At 43.1% G+C, this 19198-nt stretch overlaps 1 protein-coding gene across 2 annotated transcripts in view; it reads left to right on the forward strand.

Annotated features, from left to right (window-relative positions):
- The window catches only part of PLEKHM3 (pleckstrin homology domain containing M3), a 187623-nt gene that overhangs the window by 20000 nt on the left and 148425 nt on the right, over nucleotides 1–19198 (forward strand). For both annotated transcript variants that reach the window (XM_030853453.2, XM_030853476.2), the window contains exon 2: nucleotides 2369–3292. In XM_030853453.2, coding sequence (XP_030709313.1) covers nucleotides 2692–3292 — 601 coding nt within the window. In that variant the 5' untranslated portion in view covers nucleotides 2369–2691. The remainder of the gene's footprint in view (nucleotides 1–2368; nucleotides 3293–19198) is intronic.

Here is a 19198-nt window from a genome sequence, read left to right on the forward strand (position 1 = left end):
AAAGAATCAGTTTAAAGGTATTTACTCTCTCTAGTATGATTAAAGACTGAATTTTAAGAACTAGGTAAGAAAAGGAACATTCATAATAGAATCTTAGATGAATAACTTAGTGCTCGGCACCTTGGTGCCTCTTCTATAAAATGGGAAACATATGTTATTATGTTCATTTAAAATTTTAGTAAAGAACTACAAATTTTAGATTTATTATGTATTTCTTTTTCTTAGCGTCTGGTGTACAAGATAAAACTGAAAAATTCCAAGTTTCAAAATGACAGAAGTAGTGAAACTCTGCTATAGGATTCAAGAGACTCAAGGCTTAGCATAGACACAGCAAACAAAACCATGTTTGCAGCTAGAAAAATATTATAACTGATCTTATCGCCAAAAATCAATCTGTGCCTTGCTTCATGAATGCTAACATAATAAACATGAAAATGTAAAAAGTAGACAAATTCACAGTCATTATCACTTTATAAGAGGTTAGCCACCAAGTTCCTGTGACCTGCAAACCTTCTTGATACATTTAAAATAACGGTCTGTATATAGTAGTGTTACTTACACACATTAAGCAATGTAGATTGGTGCTGTTGATTTAAATGTAATGATTTAATGACCTAAGTGCTAAAAATTATTTTAATTAACCACAGAAATTTTGCAGTTTTAAAGAAGAAAGCACATTTATGTACCTTTGCAGCAACTTGCAAAGGTGTTGCTAATTGCCTAGTTTTACCTACTTGTAAGTAGTTAAGGAAAACAAAGCTTACCTAGTTGTTTTGTTTCTTTGTTCATTTTTTTGGTAAAGATACAAAGGTGTATGTTGAGCACATGAAGTGTGGCTAGTGTGACTGGGAACCCTATTTGATTTTTAATCAGTTTAAATTTATTTATTTATTTTCTAAATTTTTAAAAAATTATTTTATTTATTTATTTTTTTGGCAGTGTTGGGTCTTCGTTGCCCTGCATGGGCTTTCTCTAGTTGTGGCGAGCCGGGGCTACTCTTCATTGAGGTGCGCAGGCTTCTCATTGCAGTAGCTTCTCTTGTTGCGGAGTGTGGGCTCTAAGCGTGCAGGCTTCAGTAGTTGTGGCATGTGGGTTCGGTAGTTGTGGCTCATGGGCTTTGGAGTGCAGGCTCAGTAGTTGTGGCGCACAGGCTTAGTTGCTCCACGGCATGTGGGATCTTCCCGGACCAGGACTCGAACTCGTGTCCCCTGCATTGTCAGGTGGCTTCTTAACCATTGAGCCACCAGGGAAACCCAATAAATTTAAATTTAAATAGCCATGTATGGCTAGTGTCTACCATATTGGACAGCATCACTGTTCTCGTTTGGCCTGGCCTTGGAGATCTAGCATTTCCCAGACAGTGTGGTTAGTGTTATGATTCTTTCTGCCCAGCCCCAAGGCTGGACCTACTCGTAAGCCAATCCTCAAAGCCTCAGGGAGTTTGGATCCTGAAGCCTTTTTGCAAGATGACTGGAAGAATTGTGAAGTCCAGAGTCATCATCAGGCATTACATAATCTAAGCTTAGGAAACACAACACAAAAACATTCAGGTTAATAAAAGGGCCATTCTCCCTCTCTACTTCCCCCTTGCACCTTTGAGCCTGACAAACCATCAGTGCTTTCACGGTTTGTGACAGGACTCATGCATTTATGACTTTCAGACTGATTACGATATAAGCGCAGTCACAGAATTCCTAGTCTCTTTGGCTAACTCTTTTAGGTCAATATCACAGAGATTTGCCGGGGCAGTCTTTTCACAGCTGCTCGTGTAGGCTTCTCTGTATGAGTAAAAGCTGCTGACCGTAATTCCCCTTATCAAGAGTCCCACCCTGCTCTGTGTAAGTTCTAATACAATGCAGTGATGTGTACTCTTTTTTTATTTATTTTTTTGGCTGCATTGGGTCTTCGTTGCTGCGCGCTGGCTTTCTCTAGTTGCGGTGAGCGGGGGCTACTCTTCATTGCGGTGCGCGGGCTTCTCCTTGCGGTGGCTTCTCTTGCTGCGGAGCACAGGCTCTAGGCACATGGGCTTCAGTAGTTGTGGCACGTGGGCTCTGGAGTGCAGGCTCAGTAGTTGTGGCACACGGGCTTAGTTGCTCCACAGCATGTGAGATCTTCCCGGACCAGGGATCGAACCCATGTCGCCTGCATTGGCAAGTGGATTCTTATCCACTGCGCCACCAGGGTAGTCCCAGTGATGTGTACTCTTGACAGTGGAACTTCTCTGTAGGTGTTGTCCACGTTTGGGCATGACTGCCATGGAAGAGATGTAAAGATGAGGAAGTAAGCGGGCAGATTTATGTATATAGAATACAATGATATAGAATACAATGAACTATGTGCCAATGTTGTTCTTTTCATTTTCTTTCAGGAAATTAAAGATGGTGGTGACAATTGCCTTGACAAGCACTTCCTGTTGTCTTTACAGTGGTCTCACTGAAGAATAATCTCAAAGGAATGTTTGTCTCCCAGTACCTTTGTTGATGACTGTTATCATCTAGCAGATGTTTTTAATGTCCTGGAAAACATCAACCACCCTTGTGCTTGGCCTGCTCTGGGCAGCTGAATGAAAGTTCCTTCCAGTTGTTTCCAGAACTCTGTTGCCCAAAACTTTACCTCTCTTTGTCGGGTAAATGTTCATGAAGCCCTTTCCTGAACAAGCTTAGGAGGCTTAGGCCTCTTGGAGCCTGTGACATGGAAGCTTTGGAAGTGGATGATATCAGCCCAGCCCTGGAAGTTACTGAGGATTTCTTTACTACTTTTGATAGTAAGCTAGAAAAGGCTGTGCAGCAAGCAGAGGTTTATGGGATTCAGGAAGTTCCTGAACTGGTGGGGCATGAGGTCCTCAGTAACATAGACAATGGTGCTATCAGAAATGTCTCCTCCCTGGGCAAGGGAGGCATGATCTGGGACCATTGTAAGACCAGGTTCTTAGAAACCAAAGCTCAAAATGTCTTCCCTGCCAAAGAACAGTTTATGGTCCAGAAAGGGACAACCCCAGATAATCTGTCCTGGATGGAACAAAAGGAAGCTTCAACCTTTGATTTTTTCAACATCTGTCAGCGTCGGAGGGACAGACCTCGTTCTGTGAATGACTTATTGGATGAGACTTCTACTTTTAAGCCCGGCCATGCTCGATCAAGGTCAGATATTAGCCAGGTGGACTGGAGGGTGGTCCTCAAAACCATGCCTCTGCCTCAGCAGCAACAACCATCTCTTCAGGGCCCTCACTTCACCAGGACGTCTTTTCTATTGTCCTCATCAAACAAGGTAGAAGATGCTCAAGGAAATATGGGTATGTTTTTATATCTGACTGCAATTAAATAATTGTTGATTTTCCTTTGTCTCTCTTGCATCTACCTCATGAGAGTCTTACTCTCCATTGTCCGTGTCTGGCTTTGCTTACTTAAGCCCCCTTTGCTTACTTAAGCCCTTCTTACTTAAGAAGTCTACAGTCTTATTCCTCCTAGGAGGAACTGAGTGAAAAGATGGCTACGGTTAATTCTCCTTTCCTAATCTTGTATGTTAGAATCAGAATGTTCTCATGATTAATGTAGTACTTTCCTTTGAACATTGTATGATACCACTTATTCACATTGGTAGATGTTGATCAGCTCATACCTTGGCCATAGTCTTGTGATATGAAGGATTAAAAGATGTGTGAAGACACAGTCCCTGCCCTAAAGAACTTCTCATTAGGTTGAGGGGATCAGACACTCCCAAAGACTCAGGAAGGTGCCCAGTGGTGAGAGAAAGGAGGTGCTCAACTGAAATGCCTGGGAGGGAACATTGTTTTGCTTTATATTGTTGGAATTTTTTTAAAAAAATGAGTGAGTGGCAGCAATTGTCAGAGGATAGAGGAAGGGGAAGACACTCTGGGCTGGGCTTGTCAGGAAGGGCTTGTGAGACATGATGGAACTTGAGCTGGACCTTGAAGGACACTAAGTTGCAGAAAGAGAGTCACAGTTGGAGGACACTCGGTCAGGATTATGGTGTGGACCAAGGGGGAGACAAGGAGACCAGGCTGACCCTTGAGGAGACCAAAGGATCTCATGGCGGTCGTGGGAGGAAACGTTTGGAGAGGTTGGTTAGGACCTCATGGTGCAGGGCCCTGATTTCTTTTTTCCTTGTACTTTATACACACACACACACACACACACACATGCACATGAATATGTACTCATGTACTCACCCGTGAACTTCCTCTTCTGTGAGACATGACAAACCATCTCTCTGTTTCCCCCAGCATTTTTCTTCACCATAACTTCATTTATACAGGGTACCCATTTTTCTTACTGATGATTCTTTTTTTTTTGCGGTACGTGGGCCTCTCACTGTTGGGGGCTCTCCCGCTGCGGAGCACAGGCTCCGGACGCGCAGGCCCAGCGGCCATGGCTCACAGGCCCAGCCGCTCCGCGGCACGTGGGATCCTCCCGGACCAGGGCACGAACCCGTGTCCCCTGCATCAGCAGGCGGACTCTCAACCACTGCGCCACCAGGGAAGCCCTCTTACTGATGATTCTTCAGTTACCCTGCTTAACCTCTTAATTTAGATGGCTTCTGCTTAATTAACTGGGGAGACTATTTTATGTACTTAACTGCTATTTTAGCGTTTCTTCAATCTCTATCATTGCTTGCTACTCCATTGATACATTTAACATTGTATTTTATTTACTTATTTTACATTAAATTTTAATTAATAACATTTAGTTTGTAAGTATAACTCGAGGCAAGGATATGGTATAGTATGTCCATTAAGGAGATGCAGTCTTCCTGCCTATGAGGTGCTACATTATTTTCACACCCAGTTCAAATCTATCCTTTTAAAATACTCTTTTTCCCCCAACTCAAATTCATGACTTGTAATTCCTTATCTTCTCTCCTAGACTTTCACCAGTCCTCTGTAACATCTAGCCAAATGGTGATCATGGGAGTAAAAAAGAAAAGGACATTATAAAGCACAGGGCTTGGTAACTGGCTAGACATTAGGGGATGAACAAGTTGCTGCGACCTCAGTGCCTGGCAGAATGAGACCTTTGCCTTGGGCTCACGTACAAACAGTTGTACTCATTGATTAGCAAACAACCTCAGTTTTTGTTTGGTTTCTTGGAGTTCACATAGATTTCTTTTTTTTTAATCACTAAACCACTGTAACCATTCTAAATCCCTGGCATAAACCAAGTTAAGAGGATGTCGTATTTCCAATTTTATTTCTTCCAATCTTGTTTGGATTGTAAATGCAAGAACCAGCCTTCCTCATGTTCTCTAAAGGAAGCTAAAGAAAGAACCTTCCTTAGCTTCTCTCTTGAGGATATGACAGACCATGATTATTACTTTTTAATTCTCAATTTAAAAAGTTTGAGTATTATGTTGAAATATAAGTACCGAGTGGTATTTTGAAAGCTAAACTGTAACCAGTGGCCTTTGCAAGTATTGATATAATATAACCTGGCCCCCTTTTGGTCATCCACGGGATACGCATCCTGTCTGGAATTAATAAGGTTGGGGAAATGGCCTGCCAAGTGTCTGACACCTGCTCCCTCTGGCATACTCTGGAGAGCAGGACAGAGAAATCTTGTTCCTGTTGCTCACTAGGTAAAGGGCAGGGGCAAGCAGGGCCCGTGGGCTGCCCACACTTGGGCTGGGGGTGGAGAGGAGCTCTAGGTTCATGGCTGGTCACCCACTCTGCCGACTGTAATTCTCACAGCATTTGGGAGAGGCGAGGAAGTGGCAACACCCATGTGCAGAGTCAAGATCAGCCAAGATCTCTGAGTGAAGTTCACTTTAGAACCTTTGAACGTAGCCGTCCAAACGGAAGAAAGGCTTATTGTCTCTCCTGAAGGCATATGCCAAAAGCAGAGGGAGGCGGTGTGGTATCTTGGCCAGAGCTGTAGCTGAGGACCCAGGAGATTGCGATCAGGCCAGATCTCTCCCTTGAACTTCAGACTCGCGTATCCGGCTCTTTGGTGAACACCTCTGCTGGAGTGTCCCACAGGCACTTCAGATTCGGTGTCCAGACAGGGCCTGTCATCCTCACATCCTCCACTCTAGCTGTTCTAAAAATTAACAAGGGTTAATGATAGGCTCCTCAGATGAAATAAAATGTAGTCAAATGGGTCTCCTTTGAGGAGGGCGACTTGGTGTTTTTGTGTGTGTGCATCCCAGGAAGAGCACCTTTACTAAACAACAGGAAACAAAACGTGCCAGGAATCTGACCAGATACACAAAGCAGCAGGTGAGATTCCTGATGGGAAAGAATGACTCCCCATGGAACAGAAATAGATCCCCTCAAAGTACATATATTTCACACGAGTGTGTACATACATATGTAATATATTAAAAGAAATTTCGTTTCTACCACGAGAAGTTACTCAGCAACAATAAATCAACGTCACACCTGAGACAGGGAAGTGCGGGCGCTGCAGCCACGTTGTAAACCGAGGCGCACCTCCGTCCTGCACACGCCTCCCCTCTGCGCTGTGCACACTTGCTGGCTGGGGGCTTCTCTCTGCCCCTCCCCCCCAGGCTCAGCAGATCCAGTGTTTGTGGAAGAGCGCGTCAGGGAAGAAAGGTGGCCCTGTGGCCTTGGAGCCCACCCTGCAGAGCCCAGGAGCTGACTGCAGCGGGGAGGCAAACACCCGAGGCCACCGCCGCCTGCCTGAAGGGCCACCTCGGCTCTGGGGTGAAGGGCAGCGCTTGGGACCCCAGCAATGGCACGGCAGTGCACCTGGTTTTCAGCAAAGAGTGTGTCTCTGGGGTCCACCCAGGGCCCTCCAGATCTTTGTAGTTTGGCCAGCAGGGTCTTCTCCTAGGATCAAATGGCTTTTGGGAGGGGAGTAGAGTGTCCAGAGTCACCAGGGCTCAGCCCTGTGAGTGTGTGTATGTGCGTGTGCACACGCCCGCATACACACGTGCTTCAGTGGAGGTCAGCAAGTTGCAAACAAGTGTTCTACAGGGGCGTGCTCAAATAGTGTCTGCTTTGGGGTCAGTTTGTCACTGTGTTCTGAGTGTCCCCATGCCAAAGTGGATTTGTTCAAAAGATGCCAGTTGCTAGAGGCTACAGATACAGAAGACACGTTACACACTGCGGGGTGCAACCCTCTCAGGGCATGGCACAGAGTTTTAGTAAGAAAACAAACAGAAGAAATGCACAGGAACCCTTTCCTCACTGTAAAGCCCTTTCCTGACACCACAGGCAGACGGGGAAAGGCTATCAGGGTTTGTGTCTAGCCCTGTCACTCTCTTACTTATGGGCTTTATTACTTTGTAGTCTTGTGTTTTCTCCAGTTGATTTTTATTTTTTTCTGGATCCTTTTTCTGAGGCCCCTGAGTAGCTTAAAGACTTAAACCAGGAGCAGTTCTTCTCCTCCTCGACCGCCGCTTCCTCCTCTTCTGCCACCCTCACTCCCTCCCTTTCCTTCCATTACGACAAGCCCAAGGGTCTTCTTCATTAGGTAGGGCCTCTGTGTCTTCTGCCTCGTTTGGCAATGATTAACTAGGCTTGTGAGCCTTACTGAGGATAAATGATGCTTTGGGTATAAAGCAAACCAGATTTTGGCATATTGAGGGCAGTGGGTAGCTGGGGTATAGTAGGAGTTGTTTGGCTAATGGGCAAGCCTGTCTGAAGAAGGCCTTCTTGTCAGACAAAGTAGCATATTGGTTAAAACAATGACTATAAACCTAGACTGTTAGAATTTCATTCCTTGTTTCAGTACTTACTAGCTGTGTAACATAGGGCAGGTTTTTTAATCTCTCTGAACCTTAATTTTTTTTGGGGGGGGCCATAAAGTGTGGGATAATAGTAGTACTTACCTCAATATCTTGTGAGCATTAAATGGGTTAAAAGATCTAAAGTGCTTCTGAGAACCATGTTTGGCACACAGTAAACACTTAATAGAGGTCTTAAACATTTAATAATATTATTATTACTATTACAATTGTATTTGGAAGTCATCCATGAGAAGCAAAGTGATACTACCAATCACTCCTAGTTCTCCCTGGCATAGTCAGTTTCATAAAATGGCCTCGTAATAAATATTTCTTGAATTGGCCTTCCTGCATTGTACTTTCTCATAGCTGTTAACTGGTTGGTTAATGGGAAATAAACCATCCATTTCCTCTCTCATACTGATTTGTCATCAGCTGTTTACTGTCTTCTACGCCAGAGTTTATGGTCACTGAGGAAGGGATTGTTTCTTATGCATTGCATTATCCTCAGTACCTAATATAGTGTCCTGAACATAATACATCCTGAAAACATTTCCTTACAGATGAGATGAATGTATTTCTGATCGAAATCAAGCTGATAAATTAAGAACATTAGTGCTTTAGCTGGTTTATGTCCTTCTGGAAAAAGAACAACTCCACCCTCTTTTCCGAGGGCCTCGCACCATCATCTAGCATCTCGTACCTTGCACATCCTCTCTGTGAAGTTCTTTAGCAGCAGGAAATGAAGATTTGCTTTCATCTCAAAGGCTGCTGTGCACTATCCTTGTGATAAGAGAGAATCAAACAGATACGGCCTGTAAAGTAGCCCCTGGTGCTGGAAGAATGGTGCCCTGGCCTTGGAGGAGTCTCCAGACACCATCTCAGATGCCAGGGTCACACAGGCATGCTTACGATTACCCTTTGTAGAGGAATCTGACTGCTGTTTGGTGAGCACAAAGCCTGGGGAGATAATTGTGGTGCGCCCTTCAGTCTTTCTGAAGTTGGCAGTCACGTGAGGTAATTTTTTGCATCACTCCTCAACTTTTCCCCGTTCCCTCATAGTGTTTCTTTACAGAAGGCTATTGCTTTGGATTTGAAGATCACTTCTTTCCTAGGTTTTTGGTATCTATGAGAGCAGAATACATCAAAGAGATTAACAGCCTACTTGTTACTATCAAAGCCAACATCCGAGCACCTGGTGTGTTCATCCTCAGGGTAAGTGAGAGAGCCCAGGTGGAAAGAGAAGGGAAAAAAATAACAATAACAGCAGCAAACACTTACTTTGTTCACTATTTTCAGTGCCGTGCAGATAGCAGCTTATTTAATTCATATAACACTCCTGTGATATAGGTATTTTTATTGAGCCCTTTTTAAGGATGAGGCCACTGAGGTACAGAGAGCTTAAGTAACGTGCTTACAGTTCCCCAGCGAGTAACAAGTGGATCCTCGATTTGGACCCGGGCACTCTTTCTTCAGACTCCATGCTCTTAACCCCTAAGCTGGAGCTGGACCCCTACTTTGGAAGCCAGTAGTTCGCAGTCTCCGGAACCCTCCACTAGAGAAGGCTTGTTGGCAATTAGTCCCTGTGGGAGTAAAGGGTAGGAAGTGATGTGGAGGAAGCAGATTTGGGTGATAATGTTCATCAACTAAAATTACTCCCTCAGGGAATCACTGGTTAGGAAAACTGAGACCCACCCAAGCAGTCTGGCTAAGCAAGGATTGTTTCCTGCCTTTGACACATTTACTACATGAACAGTGCAGAGCTGGTCAGAGTCCTTTAGAGGACCAACGAAGCTGCAAAAGGAAGACTGTAACTCTGCCTTTCACACTCTCGGATGTTATCCATACAGAAAAGCATAAGTGAACCGACCCCTCTGGGTTTGTGACCACGGAAAGAAGGCTTCAGAGTTTTGCCCCATCTTTGGCTTCCTTTTTCAGTCTTACTCAGAAGCCTGTGAATGCATTCTAGAGATGTCATTGCCTCAGGAAAACAGACTATGCTAAGTGCTAGGGTACTGCAAGTGGGTCCTACTAGGTGGACGGAGTATAGCTTGAATCCAATGTAGTTAAGACTACCTGCATTACCTGAGGATAGAATAGTCATAGCAAAAGGGTTAGGTCATAAACTGATGGGGAAGGAATAGATCTAAGGTGAGATGGCAACAGCAGTTCTTTTTTTCAGCTTTATTGAAGTATAATTGACAAAATTGTACGACATTTTAGGCGTACATCATGATGATTTGATATATGTATACGTTATGAAAGGATGTACCCATCCATTAAATAACAGTCATCACCTCATTTCAAAGGCAGCTATTTCTAGAGAACCTCAAGGTAGGTGGTGGAGACCGAAGCTTCCTTAGCACCAGCTCCCTTGCTTCTGCCATCCCAGGGTCTGCCGTGCCCTAGGCAGCTGTAGCGAGGTTTGACTGGGAACTAGCCCTGAGGGAGGACCCTGATCCTGCAACCAGAATGGCTCCTTTTTAGTCCTAATCTTCATTCTGTACAGACATGCTCCTGACCTGTATCTGTCTTAACCCTTTCCCCCTTTGCACCACTGTTACCCTGTTCTTGTTCACTAAGTAATGATACAGCCAGAGGCAGCAGGGAATTTCCTGTGGGATAAAAAAGACGGGGTCCTAACACCATAGAATTATAATCCAAATATAAACATATATTAAGGTAAGAACATAAAACGCCATAAGAACGTGTGGACACTAGATATGTTATCAATATGAAAAATAGCTATATACACACACTCTCTCTCTCTCTCTTTCATCCCTCTAAGTATATACACACGGTAGAGGAAGGTGAGGCTATATGGAGAGAACACTCAGCAAGGACTTGCAAACATTGTATCGTGGCTCTACCCCTAACTCACCATGTAGGTTTGGAAGAATCACTTGTCTACTGCCTTTGGTTTGTAAACTCGTGAAGCAGGTTAAATTATCTCTATAATCTTTCCCAACTCTAAAATGATATTATTCTAGGATGTTGTTGAACTGACCTTGACTTACGGTTGTGTGGGAGCCAATTACTATAGTCAGAGAGGTAATGGAAGGTCATGATGGGAATATATGTATGGTTGAAATTAGGTAACACAGAAGCATTTCCACGTGCCTTGTGACTCTACTTCTGGATGAACTGCTGTTGTAATTTTTCAAATAAAAAAGTTTTAGAAGAACTCCTTGGCATTAGCTATGGAGCTCTGAAACTCAGCAGACTGCCCGAATCTGACTGACTTTTCCCTCCCTGTGTTCACATTTTCATCTGGCAAGGGCAGTGGTCAGCTGGGCTTTTGTTTCAGTCGGTTTCACTCTCTGGTGACCTGGTACCATCCCTCTGCCTGTTTTTCTTGTGCTGAGTACTTTAGGAGAAGGTCTCAAGCAGAGTTTTTCTGTAGGGCTAGAAAAACCATGGCAGTATGGTTTCTTTATCTGGAGTTCTATGTTACTCTGTTTTGATTCCCTTTTTCCTCATCTTTCACTAGAGAAAAAAAAAAGAAAAAAAGAAAGAAAAAGAAAGCCAAATTTGGGACTTATACTAAAATGACTGCTTTTTCAATTATGATGTTTCTCAAAAGACTTGGAGCCAGTAGAGGTGGGAATATTCCTACGGGCTTAGAACAAGTGAGGTCACCAGGACATGGGCTCTGCTGAATTTATGATTCACTCTTCAGCAAGATTAGTCAGTGCAAAGAAGTTGCTAAAATAGGTCACAGAAAGTTGATTTTATATGGTTGTATAGTTTCCATTGGTTATATTTTTCGGAAACCCAACATGCCTCATTGCCAGCCCGCATCCTGATTCCTAACAAATGTATATGGGAACTCTGAAAATGAAATGTCTGGCATTTTTATGCGGTTGTTCTGTTAATGTATTTTATCTTTCTTGGCTAAGGAGAACTATAGTTACTAATTTCACAAACTGCTAGAGTTACTTTCTTAAAACACAGATCTTTTCGTGCTACTCTGTTCTCAAAAATGAATCATGGTTCCCCGTTGTTTACAAAATCAAGTGTAAATTTTTTAAAGCATCTTTCCCATCTTTCCAAGCTTATCACCTGCACCTTTCGTCACCCCATCTGTGTGCTAGTTTTGAATGTGCCGTGTGCGTTCAAGCTCCTGGGACTTTGCTCGTGATGTCTCTTCACCCACAATACCTTCTCTGTCTTCTTCACTTTTCAGAATCCTCCATTTTCTTTCAAGGACCAGTTCAAATGCCACATCATCCCTAAGACCTTTCCATATTTTTCCATTAAAAAAAAAATTGAAGTATAAGTAACTTACAATATTATATTAACTTGAGGTACACAACATACCTATTTTCTATTTTTATAGATTATACTCTGCATAAAGTTATCATAAAACATTGGCTGTATCTCCTGTACCATGCATCACATTCTTGTAACTTATTTATTTTATACGTGGTAGTTCGTACCTCCTAATCCTTCTAATTCACCTATCTTGCTCCTCCTCTGACCCCTTTTCCCTCTGATAACCACTGGTTTGTTCTCTGTTTCTTGTGTTTCTTTTAAATTAAAATTATTTTTTTTCTCTTATTTTATGTTTCCATAGCACATTTTATTCTGCCGCACATTATAGGTAATTGCTTGTACATTCATCTCCCACACTAGGTTGGCAGTTCTTTGATAAAATGAATTGTATTGTAGACAACTTTCTATCATATCAGGTATGAGCATATGCAAGGTGTTTGGTTGGACTCTATGTATTGGTGCTTGGAAAATCAGGACAGCACTGTTTTATTTGTTTGTTTCCAGAATGAAAATGGCCTTTCTTTCATTTTTCCTTACCTAAAGCTTGAGTCAAGTTGAATGAATCTTGTTAGTATTAATACTGTCAATAAGAGCTATCACTTAATGAGAGTTAACTTTATGCCCAGACCTGTGCTAAGAAATATTCATCCATTATCTTATTTAATATTAATAATAGTTTAATATGTCAGACTAAGAGATTAATATTTTGCTGATTTTACAAAGGAGGAAGCCAAGCCTTAGAGAAGGTAACCTCACCCAAGGCCATCTGGCTAGTATGTGGTGGAGCTAGGACCCCAAGCCAAGCCCATTCTGGAGGCCACACCTAACCACGCTCTAATGCTGCCTCTCAGGTCTGAGGAAGCTTAGGCCTCATCCCCTCCACCACAGATAAAGCACAGTGTCATCTAGATTGAAAGTCTGGAGGTTGGAGTTCCACTCTCAACTTGCACACTCCGTGGTATAACCTTGGCCAAGTCACTTTGTTTCCTGGAACCTCTTTCCAAATCTGTTAAATCAGTTAGAATGTCTTTAGAAGCAAGTAATAGAAACTCAGCTGAAAGTGACATAAACAGTGAGGCCATTTATCATCTTATTTTTTCACGTATCTAACAGATAGCTATTGGACACTTAGTGAATATCAAACACTGTATGCAGTGAACACTTAAGGACACCTACCTCTGGTAGCCCCAGGGTCATCAAGATCCAGGCACTTTTCATCTTTTTCCTCTGCTATCCTCAGTATATTGGTAGTGTCTCTTCTCTCCCTCATTTATGCAAGATGGCTACAGCAGTCCCAAGGATATATGTCAGCTGCCAAAGTCAGGAAGGGAAAGCAGGGCACTTCCTCTGGGTCTCTTCCCAGAGGACCCGAAAAGCACCTCGTCTGCAGCCAGAACTGGGTTGCATGCCTTCCCCTAAAGCAATCTCTGGCAAAGGAAAATGTGGTTACTGATTGGGTTAAACAAATCATGATCCCTTTTGTGGGGCAGGGGAGAGGCCATCTCCACAACTGAACAAAATTAGGGTTCCGTTGGTAAATAGGGGGAGACAGTTGATAGGCTGGAGGCCCCTGACAGGTTCTACTTCAGATAGGGCTGGGCTGAAGAGATTTCTAGTCCCTTCTGGCTCTAAGTTTCTATGATTCTGTGTTACCCAAAGATATAGCAATGGAATGCCACTTATCTTAAAATCTGGTGGCCTAAGTATGAGAGATTCTCTTACACTTAATTCGTATAGATTAACGAAACAGAATGAGAAGCTCACGATGGCCAAGAGTGAGCATCATTTGAAAGTTGATGTTTGGAAATGTTTTCTGGGTCAACAAGTTCTATAAGCACTAGAAATTACCCTTGTCACAGAAGGCAGAAAACCTCTGAATTTAAGAGGTTGGGTCTGTGATCTCCTGGCCAGGTTCACACTTGAGAAGTGAAATGGACCAGGTCTGTGTTGACTTATGCACTATCACTGTTGCTCATAGCACAAAGAACTTAGATGGAAAAGATCCCCAGCTGGTGTGTCTAGCTAATACATAGCTAGATATGTTATGGATCTCTTTCTTCTAGAGCCTGCACAGATATGTCTTTTCCCCTAGGTTAATGAAGGGAAAACACATGGGATACTCTCTTTTACCCATAAAGAAAGATCTTCAAAGTAACTCACAGAAGAGATATCACTTGAGCCTAGTTCATTTCTACCAGAATAAGTTAACAAATATCTGTGAGCACTACTGTGGCCAGCACTGTGTGAGGGCTTATATACCATATTGAAAATGTACAAAACACAGCCCCTCTTTGGTTCCTGTAGCATCATTCTCTTCATGTTCTTTGCTATGGACATTTGTGGCAGTGTCACGATTGATGTGCATACTGTTAATTTCACTTCCCTCATGCCCTCTAATGAGAACAAGGACCTAAATTTGGTTAATTTCCCCCTAGTCTCTGGCTTAAACACAGTTGAATAATAACATGAAACAAATAGACTTGGAAAACTGTTTTATTAACCAGAAATGTAAAGAAAAGAGACTTGATTGTGGTCTAGAATGTCAGAGAAGTCTTCATTGAGGAAAGGATGTTCCAGCTGAGCACTGAGGGTTGAGCACACAGCCGAGGTGGAGATGAACACAGGCTTTGTGTGGGGTGGTCAGAGGCTAAGCCAGAGCAGGACTACATTTTGTAGAGCAGTGGGCTGAGATTATGGAGGACCTTCAAAGCCAGACAGAGAGAATTAACATGATATGTTTGGCAAGAAGCACTTGAAAATTTCTTGACAGTCAAGATTAAAAGGATAATTTACAGAAAGTCTGGAAGCTGGCAGTGGCCAAGGGTAGTGGGGGGTGGGTTGCAGGGAATCTCCTTCCCTATAGCTTTTGTGTCCATGTAAAGATTCATCAGTTAGAATGGCCCCCTTGGCCTCTCTCCCTCCCTTTGCACACTCCACCCCTGGGGAGGAGTAACTTACGGGCAACTTTAGGAGAGGAACCAGGCATGTGTAACTCAGCCTCTACAGGAAGCACTGATTCTGGTCCGCTCCTCTAGGCCTGCTCCACCACCCACCAGCCTTTCATGGGTGGTCCCTGGGAGGGGAGCCTGTGCTGATCCAGTGCTGCGGGTGACTCATTGGTGAGTCTGTGGAATTCTGGGGTGCTACACACCTAAGCTGTGTCCTCCAGCTGGCTCATGTTTTGATTTCTATGCGTCTGACTACCCTCTGTCAATCTCAGTTGGTTTAGAACTTGGGTGAAAAAAAGTGATGCTATTTATTGGGTCCCCTCAGGCCCTAACAGTACGTGGGGTGGATTGGTAGATGGAAAGAATTGAAGGGATGGAAATGAGAAGGCTCTGCGGTCATCATGATGTGAGGTGGTGGGGACTCAAATGAGGGCGACTGTGGTAAAAGAGAAAGTGGGACCTGTGAAGAGAGAAAGGAGGGCTGTCACTGGGCTGTAAACTGTTGACAGGGTCTGTCTGATTCACCTGGTGTTTCCACGATTCTAGCTTAGTCCTTGGTGCATACATTCGACAAATACTTATAGAGCCAGCCACTGGGAATAGGAAGGGAGAGAGACATTCAGGTCTCTGTCTTCAAGGAGCAGTTCTTTGAACGAAATAAAACAATGTTGTAAGATAGAGAGGGACTGAGGGGGGCCCTTTAACTGAGATGCTGAGGGATGAAGGCCTCACTGAGGATGGCACCTTTGAGGTGAAAAGCTGAGGGAGTTGAATACATCAGTGGAGCTGGGGGCAGATGTCCCAAACCTAGGATACAGCAGCTTCAGAGTCCTTGAGGCCAGAAAGTGCTCGGCTTGTTCAAAACCCATGAGAGGCTTTTGGCTGGAGTGAGAGAAGTAATGTGAGATGATGTGAGGGGAGGTCAGCAATAATCAGAGGCCAGATTGTGCGGGACAGAAAGTAGAGGCATTAGAAGAATCTGGAATCTGAAGGAAGGAGACAGATTGAGCCATAGAAGACGTAGGTTCAAGTGAATAATTTTGAATAGACACAGCAAACCTTAGGACATTAGAAGACAAGAGGAAAAGAGATCCATAGAGACGTAATTTTCAGATGTTATAGAGGGAGAGATTCTGAAGAAGAGGGAAAGAATTAGGTACAGAGTGAAGGTGGAAGGGTTAGCTTTAACAAGGAGGCAAGAAGCTGCTTCTTTTGAGACCAGAAGCTAAAATAGGAAACATCTATTGAATACTTAAGATGTGTCAGGCAGCGTTCTGAGAGTTACTCATTTCTTCCTCACAATAGTACAATGAGGTAGGTGCTAATATAGCCCGTTTTAAAGATGATAAGACTGAGACTTGGGTTAAGTAATTGGTCCAGGGTTACCCAGCCAGTAAGGTCAGAATTATGATTTAAACTTAAGCCAGTTGGCTCTAGCACATGTGGTCTTAACCACTGTGCTCTGTCTTACTTGTATAGGATATTGGTTAGTGTAATGTTGAAGTGAAGCCGAGTATGGTATATGTAAAGGAGCTCCCTATGGTACATAAAGAGATGGTGGCATTTGCAGTTTGAAAAGACTAAAGATGTGGGAAAATTGTTCTTGGATTGTGTTTGGGATCCATGAGATGAATAAAAGAATGAATTGTCAGGATTAAAGCTATAAAAGAAGTTGAGCAACATGAATCTATGTTTGACCGGTGCTCCGGCCTGAATATTTGTGTCCCCCCGCAAAATTCATATGTTAAACTTCTGACCCCTGAAGTGATGGAATTAAGAGGAGGCTTTGGGGGTGCTCAGGTCATGAGGGTGGGGCCCTCATGAATGGGATTAGTCTCTTTTATAAAAGAGACCCTACAGAGCTCCCTAGCCCCTTCCGCCATGCGAAGTTATAGCAAAAAGATGGCCTTTTATCAACCAGGAAGCTTTATCTCACCAGTACCAAAGCTGGTACTTTGGTCTCAGACTTCCAGCCTCCAGAGCTGTGAGAAATAAATTTCTGTTGTTTACAAGGTACCCAGATTATGGTATTTTGTTATAGCAGTTGAAATGAACTAACATACCTGTGTTAATACTTCTGAGTCTTCCTCGAGCATGCTGGTCTTAAATAGACGATGGTAACGATCCAGAGTTGGTGCTTAAATCTGGGAAGTCTGAGCAAACAAGTTTTAACTATTGACTACAGAGTCTAGAGGAGGGAGTCCAGTGAAACAAGGAAGAGACTTTAAGGGGTGAGGTAGAAGGGCTTCATGTTTAAAGGTCTTTATAAGGATGGAATGGAAGGTAGGGGAGGTGGAGGAGTGAGAAGAATGAAGGAGTACTGCATTGGAAGTTGGAAAATACTTTGTGATGAAGAGGTCTAAGAGGTCTGGGATGTTACTGTTGTGGAAGAGAGAATTAGGTCTCTGGAATCAAGGAGGGGGAGGACCTATGTTTGTAAAGATCCTAAAACCAGGTGGCAAATACATAACATGTATCTTTTCCCACCTCAGTGACATCATGGTGCTTTTTCCCCACTGAGTCTGGATGTGGCCTCAGCATCTTTCTCAGTACAGGGTTCCAGGCAGTCAGTAGCAGTCAGTGAAAGTTGCCTCCTGTCTCTGCGTCAGACAGTGCCAGAAGGGGCTATTACTCCAAGGGTGCGTGGAGCTAAGAGCAGGCCATTCAGTAAGAGGGGAAGTCCAGAAATTGGAGTTGAGGACTAGGGCTGAGTCCTGAAGCCTAGAGGTTGTAACTAACCCCAGAGAAGCGTGCAGTCTTGGAGGAGGAAGTGGGGCTGGCCAGTGAGTAGACAGACGGTTCTCAGGTTGTCTGTATCTGAGGGAGTCTAGTCACATTCTCCCATGCTCTAGGCTGTCATGTAGTGCTGGCAGCACCTGGGTCAGAGCTGTGAGGTGAGGTTGAACCAAGTGGCACTGTAGTCTGGGAGGCTGGGGATGGGATCTGGAAGTCAAGAGACAGTAGCGGTTGAGTACAGGTCATTGGCACTGGCCATTCATGAAGAAGAGCCAAATCATAGAAGTGTCTTTGTTTTGAAGTGGCGCTATGGTTCCTCCTTTATCCTTGACCTGGAAGCCTCCTATTAGAGTCATTTGCCAAAACTGAATTGTAAGCATCTTGAGGACCTCTGTCATCTTTGGGTCTCCAGTAAAGCTTAGTGTTCTACTTTGCACATAGTTGGTACTCAGTAAATGTGTGTCAAATTGCTTTTCTCCCTTAGTTTTGAGCCCATGTGTAGTTGTAAATCCTGTTTCCTAGGCTTTCAGATCTTAAAATCATCTATCCTTTTAGCTAACAATAGCCTAGATAACCTGTAGAGAAACTGAAAAGAAAGATGATGAAGGGCAATAACTGTAATAAATGTAAATGTAATAAATGTAATAAATGTAATGTAATAAATGTATACATTTATGTAATAAATGTAATAAATCTGTTGAACTTTGAGGGGCAGTGCTTTTGGGCTTGTCTAGGACAGAATGTGATTCTGTAGCATCATGGTACTCCATTCACTCTCTACTTCGGCTTCCTTTCACATTTATTCATCTTGTTGTAAGAACTTAAATGTTTCCTTTAAATTTGCCTAGATAATTTTGATTTGGAATACTGACACCACATAGGCTTCTGAGTTCTTTGAAAATGTTAAAACGTTGCTCTTTATCTTTCATTTTGAACTATTGTCTGATCTTTGAAGTCCTATTCTTATGACATCATTCATGGTGTTGACTCGGGCAGTTCAGACTTTCTTGGTAAATTAAACGTTTACCTAAATGTTTCATTTATTGTGATCTGGGACATGCTGGTTTTTAAAAAAACAGAATTGCATAAAGTAACCCAAATAGAAGCACATTTTAATTACATATGCTAATATATGTGAACAGTCCCAATTATTATTTATAATATTATTATTACATATGTATACTGTCTAAAGGCTTCCTATCAAACGCTCTACAGTCTGGGCAGAAGGATTGTGGGTGCCGGGATGTGGAGGCAGAAACTTTTTAAAATCATTTCTTATTGATTTTCTTGGAATACTTTTATTATATAACTTAGTACATATTTGATGAGTGTGAAATAGTATCTGAAATGAGTCATCAGGGTGGTGTAGCCATAGAGCCATGGGGCTTCAGAGGAGGACAGCTGTGTTCAACTGGAGGGGACAAAGAAAGGCTTCAGGAAAAGGTGAGATTTTATACTAGCTCTCACGTAGGATGAAAACATGGACAAGCAGAGATGCAGGGAAATCTAGGCAGGGAAAACAGTGAGAGAAAATG

Source organism: Globicephala melas, chromosome 7 (assembly GCF_963455315.2).
Source record: "Globicephala melas chromosome 7, mGloMel1.2, whole genome shotgun sequence".
NCBI classification, from domain to species: domain Eukaryota; kingdom Metazoa; phylum Chordata; class Mammalia; order Artiodactyla; family Delphinidae; genus Globicephala; species Globicephala melas.